The following is a 12,998-nucleotide window of genomic DNA, read 5'->3' as shown; positions in this document are numbered from 1 at the left end:
TTTTGTTATTTTTTTTCCTTTTTTTTTTTATTATTAGTTAAGGTATTACAAATGTGTCCTCATCCCCCCCATTAACCCCCAACCTCCCCCACACACACAAACTCATGCTCCCATCCCCCTGTTGTCCATGTCCATTGGTTTGGCTTATATACATGTATACAAGTCCTTCGATTGATCTCTTCCCCTTACCCCCGCCCTCCCTTACTTTCCTTCTGGGGATTGATAGCCTGATCGCTGTTTCTCAGTCTTTGGGTCTGTCCCTTTTCATCAGTCTATGTTGTTCTCTATAATCCACAAATGAGTGAGATCATGTGGTATTTATCTTTCTCTGACTGGCTTATTTCACTTAGCATAATGCTCTCCAGTTCCATCCATGCTGTTGCAAAAGGCAAGAGTTCCGCCGAAACCGGTTTGGCTCAGTGGATAGAGTGTCGGCCTGTGGACTGAGAGGTCCCGGGTTCAATTCCGGTCGGGGGCATGTACCTGGGTTGTGGGCACTTCCCCAGTGGGGGATGTGCAGGAGGCAGCTGATCGATGTTTCTCTCTCATCGATGTTTCTGACTCTCTATCTCTCTCCCTTCCTCTCTGTAAAAAATCAATAAAATATATTTAAAAAAAAAAAAAAAAAGGCAAGAGTTCCTTCCTTTTTAGAGCAGCATAGTATGTACCACAGTTTTCTAATCCACTCATCTGCTGATGGGCACTTAGGCTGTTTCCAAATCTTAGCTATGGTGAATTGTGCTGCTATGAACATAGGGGTGCATATATCCTTTTTGATTGGCGTTTCTGGTTTCTTGGGATATATTCCTAGTAGTGGGATCACTGGGTCAAATGGGAGTTCCATTTTTAGTCTTCTGAGGTAGCTCCATACTGTTCTCCACAGTGGCTGCACCAGTCTGCATTCCCACCAGCAGTGCAGAAGGGTTCCTTTTTCTCCACATCCTCTCCAACACTTGTTGTTTGTTGATTTGTTGATGATAGCCATTCTGACCGGTGTGAAATGATAACGCATTGTCGTTTTGATTTGCATCTCTCGTATAATTAGTGACTTTGAGCAGGTATTCATATGTCTTTCGGCCTTCTGTATGTCCTCTTTCGAAAAATGTCTATCTAGGTCCGTTGCCCATTTTTTTATTGGATTGTTTATCTTCCTTTTGTTAGTTTCATGAGATCCCTGTAAATGTTGGAAATTAAACCCTTATCGGTGGTATCATTGGCAAATATGTTCTCCCATGTAGTGGGTCTTCTTGTTGTTTTGTTGATGGTTTCCTTTGCTGTGCAAAAGCTTTTTATTTTGATGTAGTCCCATTTGTTTATTTTCTCTTTAGTTTCCATTGCCCTAGGAGCATTATCAGAGAAGAAATTTCTTCGGCATATGTTTGCGATTTCGCTGCCTGTGGATTCCTCTAGTATTTTTATGGTTTCCCGTCTTACGTTTAAGTCTTTTATCCATTTTGAGTTTATTTTTGTGTATGGTGTGAGTTGGTGATCTAGTTTCATCCTTTTGCATGTATCTGTCCAATTTTCCCAACACCATTTATTGAAAAGACTGTCTTGACTCCGTTGTATGCTCTTGCCTCCTTTGTCGAATATTAATTGGGCATAGTGGTTTGGGTCGATTTCTGGGGTCTCTATTCTATTCCATTGATCTATATGTCTGTTCTTGTGCCAGTACCAAGCTGTTTTAAGAACAGTGGCTTTGTAATGTAGTTTGATATCTGGTATTGAGATCCCACCTACTTTGTTCTTTCTCAGGATTGCTGCAGCTATTCGGGGTCTTTTTTTATTCCAGATGAATTTTTGGAACGTTCGTTCTAGATTTGTGAAATATGCCGTTGGTAATTTAATGGAGATTGCATTGAATCTATAAATTGCTTTGGGTAGTATGGACATTTTGATGATGTTGATTCTACCAATCCATGAACACAGTATATTCTTCCATCTGTTTATGTCTTCCTCTATCTCTTTTTTCAGTGTCCTGTAGTTTTCAGCATATAAGTCTTTTACCTCCTTAGTTAAGTTTATTCCTAGGTATTTTAATTTTTTTGGTGCAATGGTAAATGGGATTGCTTCTGTAGTTTCACTTTCTGTAAGTTCACTATTGGTGTAAAGAAGTGCCATGGATTTCTTAGCATTAATTTTGTATCCTGCTACATTGCTGAATTCATTTATTACGTCTAATAATTTTTTGATGGAGTCTTTAGGGTTCTGTATGTACAGTATCATGTCATCTGCAGATAAGGACAGTTTTACTTCTTCTTTTCCAATCTGGATGCCTTTTATTTCTTCTTTGTGTCTGATCGCAACGGCCAGTACTTCCAGTACTATGTTGAACAGGAGTGGTGAGAGGGGGCATCCCTGTCTTGTTCCTGTTTTTAGGGGGAATGGTTTTAGTTTTTGCCCATTGATTATGAAGTTGGCTGTGGGTTTGTCATATATGGCTTTTATTATGTTGAGGTATGATCCCTCAATTCCTATCTTGCTGAGAGTTTTTATCAAGAAAGGGTGTTGGATTTTGTCAAATGCTTTTTCCGCATCAATTGATATGACTGTGTGGTTTTTTTCTCTCAATTTGTTTATGTGATGTATCACGTTTATTGATTTGCGGATATTGTACCATCCTTGCATCCCTGGGATAAATCCTACTTGGTCATGGTGTACGATCTTATTGATGTACTGCTGGATCCGATTTGCTAGGATTTTGTTGAGGATTTTGGCACCTATGTTCATGAGGGATATTGGCCTATAATTCTCTTTCATTGTATTGTCTTTATCTGGTTTTGGTATTAGGGTGATGTTGGCTTCATAGAATGAGCTGGGAAGTGTTCCTTCCTCTTGGATCTTTTGACATAGTCTGAGGAGGATAGGTTTTAGGTCTTCCTTGCATGTTTGGTAAAACTCCCCTGTGAAGCCGTCTGGTCCTGGGCTTTTGTTTGCTGGAAGCTTTTTGATGACTGCTTCGATTTCCTCCATAGTTATTGGCCTATTGAGATTTTTAGATTCTTCCTGGTTAAGTTTTGGAAGGTTGTATTTATCTAGGAATATGTCCATTTCCTCCAGGTTGTCTAGTGTGTTGGAGTAGAGTTGTTCATAGTATTTTCTAACAATCCTTTGTATTTCTATGGGGTCTGTTGTTATTTCTCCTCTTTCATTTCTGATTTTGTTTATTTGGGTCCTCTCTCTTTGTTTCTTGGTGAGCCTGGCTAGAGGTGTATCAATCTTGTTTATCCTTTCAAAGAACCAGCTCTTGGTTTTGTTGATCTTTTGTATTAATTTTTGGTCTCTATGTCGTTTATCTCCGCTCTGATCTTTGTTATTTCCTTCCTTCTGCTTACAGTGGGCCTTTTTTGTTGCTCTCTTTCTAACTCTTCGAGTTGTAGAGTTAGGTCATTTATTCTCATTGTTTCTTGTTTCTTGCAGTAGGCTTGTAGAGCTATGAACTTCCCTCTCAAGACTGCTTTTGCTGTGTCCCATAGGTTTTGGATTGTTGTGTTTTCATTGTCATTTGTTGCCATGATGTTTTTTATTTCTTCTTTGATCTCACTAGTAACCCAGTCATTGTTTAATAGCATGCTATTTAGTCTCCATGTGTTTGATTTTTTTGGATTGTTTTTGTTGTAGTTGATTTCCAGTTTTATGCCTTTGTGGTCTGAGAAGATGCTTGATATGATTTCAATTTTCTTGAATTTGAAGAGACTTTGTCTGTGACTCAATATATGGTCTATCTTTGAAGATGACAAATGTGCACCTGAGGAGAATGTATATTCTGTGGCTTTGGGGTGAAATGTTCTGAAGATGTCAATTAATTCCATCTGATCTAATGAGTCATTTAGGATTGATGTTTCTTTGCTGAGTTTCTGTTTAGAGGATTTGTCCAGTGGAGATAGTGGGGTGTTAAGGTCCCCTACTATGATTGTATTGCTGTCAATTTCTCCCTTGATCTCCTCCAGAAGATTTCTTACGTATTTGGGTGCTCCTATATTGGGTGCATATATATTTACCAGAGTTATTTCTTCTTGTTGGACTGCTCCCTTTAGTATTATGAAGTGGCCTTCTTGATCTCTTTTTATGTCCATCACTTTGAGATCTAATTTGTCAGATATAAGTATTGCTACCCCGGCTTTTTTTCCACTTCCATTGGCCTGAAAAACCTTTTTCCATCCCTTCACCATCAGTCTGTGTGCGTCTTTTTTTCTGAGGTGGGTTTCCTGTAGACAGCAGATATATGGGTCATGTTTTCTTATCCACTCATTTACCCTATGCCTTTTGACTGGGGAATTTAATCCATTTACATTTAAAGTTATTATTGATAGAAACTTGTTAGTCGCCATTTTTGTTCTTTACCGCTGCATTCCTTCTGTGTTTCCTTTTTTTCTATTTACAGCAGACCCTTTAGCATTTCTTGCATTGCTGGTTTGGTTGTAATAAACTCCCGTAGACCGTTTTTGTCTGTGAAGCTCCTGATTTGACCCTCAATTTTGATTGATAGCCTCGCTGGGTATAGTATTCTTGGATTCAGACCCTTCCTTTGCATGATTTTGTATATTTCATTCCATTCCCTTCTTGCCTGATGTGTTTCTGTTGAGAAATCAGTCGCTAGTCTGATGGGGGATCCTTTGTAGGTAACTTTTTGTCTCTGGCTGCTTTTAAGATTCTTGCTTTGTCGTTGGTGTTTGCCAATTTAATTATTATGTGCCTTGTTGTCGGTCTTTTCGGGTTCATTTTGTTTGGGACTCTGTGAGCTTCTTGGATTTGTGTGAGTTTTTTCCTCCCTATATCAGGGAAATTTTCTGTTACTATTTTGTCAAACAGGTTTTCTATTCCTTGCTCAGTTTCCTCTCCCTCTGGCACCCCTATTATTCGGATGTTATTTCGTTTAGCATTGTCGCAGAGTTCTCTTAGGCTCTCCTCCTGCTTTTTAATTTTTTTTTCTAGAAGCTGTTCTGTTTGGGTATTTTTTTCTACCTTGTCTTCTAGCTCGCTGATACGGTCCTCTGCTTCTTCTAGTCTACTGTTGATGCTTTCTATTGAGTTCTTTATGGCAGTGATGTCATTTTTCATTTCTTCTTGGTTTCTCTTCATTTCCTCTTGGTTCTTCTTCATTTCCTCTTGGTTCCTACACATATTGTTGAATTGGTCTTCCATTCTTTTCATCCACCTTATGGCCATTACTCTGAATTCTTTCTCTGACAGGTTGCTTGCCTCCATTGCCTCCATTTAGTTTACTTCCTTTTCTGATGATGCCTATTTTTCTTTCATATTTGGGTTGGTTCTTTGTTTCACCATGATTTCTCTTCTCAAGGTGTTTGGTTATGTAGTTCTCTCTCTGCTGCGCTGATTCAAAGGCACAAAATACAACACAACAAGGCACAACGTACAAGGCACCGAACTAAATGCATTCACGATATTAATAACCCCAAATAAAGGTGACCCCCCAAGCGAAGAGCATTAGTGGATAAAGAAGAAAAAAGAGAAAAAGATTAAAGAGAAAAATAAAAAACAAAAAGGAGTGCCGAAATGAGATTGGGAAAAGGAAGAGAAGAAAAAAACAAAAAGAGAAGAAAAAAAAGTAAGAGAATGAAATAGAGGTGGGGAAGAGGCTATTTGTATGGGGAGAAAACTCCAAGAGAACCACAACCAATCTCAATGAACTCCAGCAGCAGATCCCTGGAGACTAATGCAAACTACAAACAACCACCAATATCAAGCGAGGCAAGGGAAAACAGAAGCACAAAAATAACCAGATAAAGAAAAAGTAAGCAAAACAGAAAAATGAAAATGAAAAACAAAACAATTTCCCACACAAGCATAAAAAACCCCAATATACTCAAAATCAAGCAAACACTAGCAAAACGACAGAGAGAGAGAGAAAAAAAAATTAGATAGTGAAGAAAGATAAGAGAGAGGTGTATATGGATTTAGAGCGAGGGATTGGAAATTAGATATATAAGTAAGGTGAAATTTAGACAGTGGGTAGAAAGAAGGAATAGGGAAAATCCAAAGCAGGAATAGGATAAGAGAAACAGGACAACAAACGGGGAAAAGTGAGGAAGAGAGTTTTGGCTTAAGGGTAAATGTGAGATAGAGAGAAATGATGCTAAAGGAACGATGAAAATAGAGTGTAGAACACTAATCCCAAAATAAAATAAAGAAAAATTAAAAAAATAATAATAAAAAATAAAATGACACTTGAAAAAATGGTAAAAGGATACCAATAATACTGGTTAAAAAAATGTAGTAATTAAAAAGGTAAAATCAAGTGATGAAAAAAAAAAATAAAATGGGTTCTTAATGAAATGGTGAAAAAAGAATTAAAAAAAAATATATATATATAAAAATATTCGGAAGTGAAGGTGCTTCAGATCTTCCACTCTTCTTTTTGGCACGCCTTAGTCCTGCCAGGCATTCAGGGGAGTGTTGAACTTCCCTGCGATACACTGTCCCTCGTGCAGTAAACCACAGACCTGATTTTAAGGCAGGTTGTATTTGTTTACCAGACTGCCTTTATTTGTGATCACAGAAGAGACAGTTCGTGGCTCTGCCTCTGGGTGGCAGTGTGTCTGGATTGACCTCCGAGGCTATAAGTCCTCTCTATCAGTAGGGGTTTTTTTTGTTTGTTTTGTTTTTTTCCTCTATGGTATTTGGAACTGATTTGGGAAAGACCACTGCCCAGAGCTGGTTCCTTGCCACTGCCCGCTGTTTCCCAGGCTCCCCAAAAAGAACTTTCCCCTACAGGCTCTGCGAATGGCCCCAACTGGGGAATCCCATGCACTGGGTTTAGTAATCAAATGCACGGATCTAAGGGGAACTGTAACAAGAGGCTGATAGTTGTGCGAATTCGCAAGCCTCCACCTTCCAGGTCTGCGCACAGTCTCCGCGCGCAGTCTCCGCGCGCCCACTCGCCCCTGGCACTAAGCAGCCAGCAGATTGGCAAAGTCCAAGGCTGCTCCTTTACATCCAGTCCAGCAATGGGCTCATTTTTCGCGTTCCCTTCTGCCAGCAGCCCTGTGGGGCCCCATCCCCACTCGCGGGTCACGCTGGTCCCAACGGCTGTGTACTCTGTGGGGCGCAGATTCTGCCCAACGCGCGCGTGTTCGGTCCTCCCTCCAACCCGAACTGCAAACTGCACCTTTAGGGGATGTCCAACCTTTCCGTGAGAAGAAGCAGTGCTCGTCTGAGTTCACGCAGTCACGCTGCTTGAGATCCCTTGTTTCCAGATTAGTAGCTGGTCTCTGGATGCCGGCAACAACCACCGAAGATGGTGCAATCTCCGCTGCTTAGCTGGCGCACCACGAGAGGCTTCAGCCGCAGTCTCCAACCGTCCTTTTTTTTCCTGGGGGTTCTCGGTCTTTCCTAGCTGCAGACAGTCTCTCAGCTGAAAATCCTCTGCCTATTCGGGCTGCATGTTACCCGTTTCAGCTGCTCACCCTTATCTGCTCCAGGACAAGGCACCGGACACGTCCGTTTATACCTCCGCCATTTTCCCTCTCCAGTACTGATTTCTTATAAAATGAGGATTTTAGGTCTTTTATACTTTCCTGCTCCCCAGGTTCCTAAAACGGTTACCTGTTTTTTTTGTTTGTTTGTTTTTAATTCGTCTTGTGTTTTGTTATTTTTCTGGAGACAACAAATCATAGCCGTTACTTACAGGTCTCCAGCCCCTCGTGTTTGGGAGGGTCACAGGTCATCCTGCTCTGCCCAGGCCCAGTGGCTGCAGCTTGAGCCTTCGCCCAGGTGGTTTCTGTCAGGAGCCAGGGTGTCGGGCCAGGGCGGAGCTGCTCTCCCCTCCGCTCCTCCACTTAGTTTGCCTCAAACATTTGGCTGCGTTTCTGTAAAAAGCTTCTCTGTGCACTTGCCCTGTGGTCGGGTCTGCGTCTCGTGCAGCCCTTCCTCCTGGAGGGCCCGTCACGCCCCTGCTGCTTGGCTTAGACTCCGGTGCTGGGCCCTCCCTGGCATCTCCGTGCTTCTGTGTGCACTTGGTTTTCTGGTGGTGCAGACCCTGGGCCTCATGCCTGTGTTTTCCTTGCAGAGTGTGTGAACTGGAGGAGCTGGGGGAGCTGTCCCCCTGCTGGGAGAGCCTCCGGCGCCAGATTGTCACTCAGTACCAGACCATCATCCTCACGTACCAGGAGAACCTGACCGACCTGCATCAGTACAAAGGTGGGCACAGGTCTCTCCATCACTACGCACACACTTTCTTGTTCCCACTGGGACTCGACCCCAGGAGCGCTCAGATAGTCACACTGGCAGACACTCAAATGGATTTTTCAAAATAGATTCTCATGGAGGTGTGAATTCTCTAAAATTTAGATTTTTCAGGTCCTAATTAAGAAGGCAAATCTGTGAATTACATTGAAAATTCCTTCCGAGGAGCCATGTGCCAAAACAACCACTGTGCGGATGAGATTTCGGAGAGACCAATGGCCTAATAGCAGTGAAATGCCCGAAGGATGGAGGCCCTGTGCCTTCGACAAGCACTTTTCTCCATTTCCCAGTTTAACAGTGGCATTTGCATTGAAATATAGATTGAGTGGAACTCGCTATTTTAAGGCTCCAATGGGAGGTGGAGTACAGACACCTCACCTTTTCTTGAAAGATACCCTTTGATTTTCAGAACACTCTCAGGGAAGGTTTAGAAGACTGTTCCTTACTTACTCCCTTTTTATTCCAAACGGAATGATTTTTCGGGGGAGGGGGGGTGGAGGCGTTCCATTACTTTATTCTCTATCTTTAGATTCTTCCCTCCTTCTGCTCTTCATAATGAAATTTCAGGCTTGAAAGAAAATCATAAGCCCTTACCGTACTTTTGACCCACAACGTGTGAGCATGCCCATGAACTTGGCTGTGGAGAAGTGAACACAGGAGTGATAATAAGATGCTGGCGCCCAGGTTTGCTCTGAATCTGAAGAATAGATCCCAGTGTATTTCTAAGAGAAAAGGCAGCATTTGTTTGAAGGAACGTAGGGACCTACCAGGCTGGATGCCAGTTACCTGGGAGAGTCTGACACCACACAGCCCGAGTTTTCTGGAGCAGAGCCTCTCAATGTCACTGTGTCTAAATGCCCAGTCTTACTGATAGCAGATTCTGTGATTCCAGCAGGCTCCCCGCTGCTGGTGCCAGGGCCGCCGTACGTGCCCAGTGAGCAGCCTTGTGCAGAGCGGACAGTGCCTGCCTGTATTTTGTATCCTGGCAAAATAAATCTTCCTTTCTTCACTGCTTACCTCTTCTACCCTGATTGTCAGTGTAGTTTATAATTCCTTTCTTTTCTGGGCATGGAGTTCCTTTATTAGTTACAGATTTTGACTGTGGAAATCAGATCGCAGATCTTTGTCACACAACATCGTCCACCTGCTTGACCACCCAGTGTGCACAGGGGAGCCTGTTTGAGTTTGCGTTCTAGTGGCCAGAACTGGTGCTGCCCAGCACCTGTCCATCCCCACAGCCCGGGTGGTGAGCAGATCTTGCCATCACTTTTCAGGATTGAGAAGTGCTGCTCTAGTTGAACCAGTCCCGGAGGTCTGGGATGATGGCAGCCTCTAGAGCTGGAGCAGGCAGTCCTGGCGTGGGCCTGGCTTTTTATAGTGCTGCTGGCATCCTGTAGCACAGAGCCTCCTGCTGTGTCAGCCTCTCTGTGAAGAGCGGAGTCATGGGTGGGCAGGCATCCACCGTCCTTCCTGAGGCTGCCTCCCGCCTCCATTCCCCACCTACACCCAGAGCCAGTCTCCCGGCCAGCGGGCTGCCCTCCTTTAGCGTCTGGAAGTGAAATGCGCTTGTAGGCAACGCAGAATTGCCAGGGCTGCGACCACCCATACCTGCTTTCTGAGCAGCGTCCCCACAGTACCCCTTTCTACTGCCATTCGTGAGTGCGGATACATGTTGATGCTCTTTGTTTTTGAATATTCCGTTTCTTAGGTCCCTCGTTTAAAGCGAGCAGTTTGAAAGCAGATAAAAAGTTGGAATTTGTTCCCACAAACTTGCACATACAAAGGATGAGGGTTCAGGACGATGGAGGATCAGGTAACTGCGGCCTCTCTTGTGGAACCCCTATCACTCTGTTCCCCTGTGCACGTCGGCCCTGCACTGCCCCACATCTGCACCAGCCTTGCCTGCATGTCCTGCTGGGAAGCTCGATGAGAGACACATCTCAGGACCTTTGTAAGGTCTTCATTCAGAGAACAAACCCCTTCCTCTCGTGTCTCCTCTGTCCAGCTTCCTTTGCGTTTCTGTGGCAGAAAGCTGCCCATCCGTCATCCTCCCCAAGTAGGGATGCAGGGTGCATGTTGCCTTCAGCCCCGTGTGGCTTCACCCTGGGAGGTTAGGGGCCCTTGGACAGCCCAGGCTGTGGGGCTCAGGGAACCGCAGCCTGCGTGGACCTGGGGGAGGGTCAGGCCCCAGACCTGTGTGCATATCCCTGTAGCTGGCTCGTCCGCAGGCCCAAGCCCAGGGTAATGAAGGAGAGCTTTCTGTCATTCAGATCAGAGCTATGACATCGTCACCATTGGGGCGCCAGCCGCACACTGCCAAGGTTTTAAGTCAGGAGGCCTCCGCAAAAAGCTGCACAAATTTGAAGAGACCAAGAAACAGTAAGTTCCTGTGGGGGGTTCATGGTCCTCATATGGCTGTGTGATGCTTCCTGGGTTAAAACATCAGAACGTGAGCACATACGCACCAGCCGTTCAGCTGCTGCTGCGTCGTGAGAGGCTGCCTACTGCCCCTGTGCTGCTCTGTGCGCCACTGGCGGGGGCGGGGGGGCCAGCTGGTCAGTAGTCCTGTCCCTGCACATGGAAATCACCTTGAAGGCAGTGCTTTTGGCAGCTGCCCTGAGTGGACTGCTGGCTCTGCTGTCCGTGAGAGTCGCTGGCTGGTCCGTGAACATCCCCAGGTGTGCAGCCTGGGAGAGGCTGTTCCTTTCCTAAGGGATGCTGTGGAGAAACATTCCCAGTTTCAAAAAGGCTTGAGGGGCTGCACGGATCTGCCATGCTGAGCAGGAAGCTCCCAGGCAGCAGGTGGGGAAGGCTGGTGCAGAGCGCAGTGAGGTGCAGCTGGAGGCACGGGGATGCTCTGGGGAGAGGAGCGAGAGGAGAGCTGGCCTCAGTGTGGGGCCGACAGATGTGGCCTGGCCTGAGGAGCTCTGGGCCTGGCGTGAGCAGGGCATGCGTGGGAGCAAGCACACGGGGTGCTGTGGAGCCTGCAGCAGGGGCGGCGGGGAGAGACCTGCGAATCCGAGCTAGTGCGTTGGGCACGGGGGAGGTGATCTTCCAGAATGTCAAGATTTAAATCGGTGAAGGGATGGGCGTGTAGGAAGTGGAGGTGGTGAGTGTCGAGGGTACTCTGAGATCCTGGGACCTGAAATAGAGAATGAAAGGCTCGGGCTTGGGGAGGACGATCATGATGTGAACGTTTTGAGGCTGAAAGGAAAGATGGAAGTGAGTGAGGCAGGTGGAGGAGAACATGGACCGAGCAGGTTCTGGAGAAGGTGGAAAGAGGCAGGGCCAGGCAGTGAGCCAGGGACATGGAGAGCAGAGGCTGCAGGCAGAGTTTTGAGGTGGGAAGGCGCAAGCTGAGGTTTGGTGGAACAGCCCTTGCAGAATGTGGAGTTGGAAGGCCACACTCGTCACTGGGAATGGAACGGGCTGAGGGAAGGTGAATAAAAGGCCCAGGGAATGAATGGCCAGGGAGTCCCCTCAGGTGGTCAGGAGGAGTGTTAGCAGGCGCCGGAGCCAGGAGGCCCTGGCCGGGCTCTGTGCTGCCGTGGCCGGGAGTCAGGACGTGGCTGGAGAAACGGACCTTGGACTGGACCAGGGATGGGTGAAAGGTCAGGGGCAGTGTTGGGGCAGGGATGCCGCTAGGAGTGTCGCTGGCCATGGCGCTAAGGCTGGAGGGGACAGGTGAGGAGTGTCCATGCAGATGGGTGCGCAGGCTGCCCTGAGCCACGGAACTCCTGGAGGCGGGAGGAGGGGGAGCAGGGAGGGCCTGGTGTAGAAGGGGAGCTCCAGCCTTGGGAGGGGGAGGCTTCAGACAGCCTGTTCCACCTCGACGCATCTCCACCAAGGGCCCTTCCTGCTCAGACAAGCCAGGTGGCCAGGCTCGCTGTGGGCCCACTGCCTCCGGTGTTTCTCTGGACATTGTGATAGCTCCAGGGCTCCTGTCCCACGACTGCACAGCCAGCAGAGATCTGTGTGTGTCACACTGCTGCACGGGGTGTGTGGAGTATGAGCGTGCGATTGAGGGTGGCACGGGGCCTTGGAGGGAAAAGCCTGTCAAGAGGGGTGCCCCCGGCTGTCCTCGTCCCAGGAAGGCTGGCGTGCTCATGCCCGATTACGCCGCGTGTTAACTTCAGAACGTCTCAGCCCCTATATGCCTTTGTGGTATTTTTCAAATATATAATATGACTTTTTATGTAACGTCCTACTAAAGTCATAGGCACTGGTGGGAGCGGTTTTCCTCGTTGAAACTTCCTTCAAGTGCAGCCGCACCGTGCCCACCAGGGATGCGCCCTGGGCATGAGCACCCGCGAGGCTGTCAGGAATGAGCACCCGGCTCATGCGTTAGTTGTCCTTCAACTATCAAATTCAAGTGTTTTGACAAAACTGGGCTTTTAAATTTTTGGTTTGCATTTGGTATTTGCTAACACATGCTAATATGTCATTTTGGTTCTTTTCTTTAGCAGTTTTGAGGAGTGTTGGTGAGTTTTCTGTCTGTGCAGAGAGTCTCTCTGGGTCTTGCTCTCGTGCAGAGAAGCCTGTGCTGTCCCCTCCCTGAGAGGCGCTTCAGCCTCGTGCGCTGTGGGCTCTGAGTTAAGGCCCCCACACCGTTCCCTTCCAACTGCAATGTTCTTGGATGATGAATAGCCAGCCCAGTCTCTGCTTTGTCTTTAAAATCCGAGCCTTTGTTGCTGTGCTCCCCTGAGGGCAGACCTGGTCTGCTTCTCCCCAGGCGGGAGTCCGTCCACACCGAGGGGGACTGAGATCTCTCCGGCTCTATTACAAGAACCTTG

General features: G+C 46.4%; 1 protein-coding gene across 15 annotated transcripts in view; it reads left to right on the top strand.

The window, feature by feature from the left end:
- The window catches only part of INPP4A (inositol polyphosphate-4-phosphatase type I A), a 136,089-nt gene that overhangs the window by 85,525 nt on the left and 37,566 nt on the right, over positions 1-12,998 (top strand). For 7 of the 15 annotated variants that reach the window (XM_036302320.1, XM_036302326.1, XM_036302325.1 and 4 more), the window contains exons 11-14: positions 8,030-8,160; positions 9,914-10,018; positions 10,476-10,584; positions 12,669-12,686. In XM_036302320.1, the coding sequence (XP_036158213.1) occupies positions 8,030-8,160; positions 9,914-10,018; positions 10,476-10,584; positions 12,669-12,686 (363 nt within the window). The remainder of the gene's footprint in view (positions 1-8,029; positions 8,161-9,913; positions 10,019-10,475; positions 10,585-12,668; positions 12,687-12,998) is intronic. The other 8 variants (XM_036302328.1, XM_036302321.1, XM_036302317.1 and 5 more) reach the window with 2 other exon arrangements.

This window comes from Myotis myotis, unplaced genomic scaffold (assembly GCF_014108235.1).
Source record: "Myotis myotis isolate mMyoMyo1 unplaced genomic scaffold, mMyoMyo1.p scaffold_m19_p_30, whole genome shotgun sequence".
NCBI lineage: Eukaryota > Metazoa > Chordata > Mammalia > Chiroptera > Vespertilionidae > Myotis > Myotis myotis.
The sequence above is the reverse complement of the archived record's forward strand: the minus strand, read 5'-3'. Positions and strand labels throughout refer to the sequence as shown.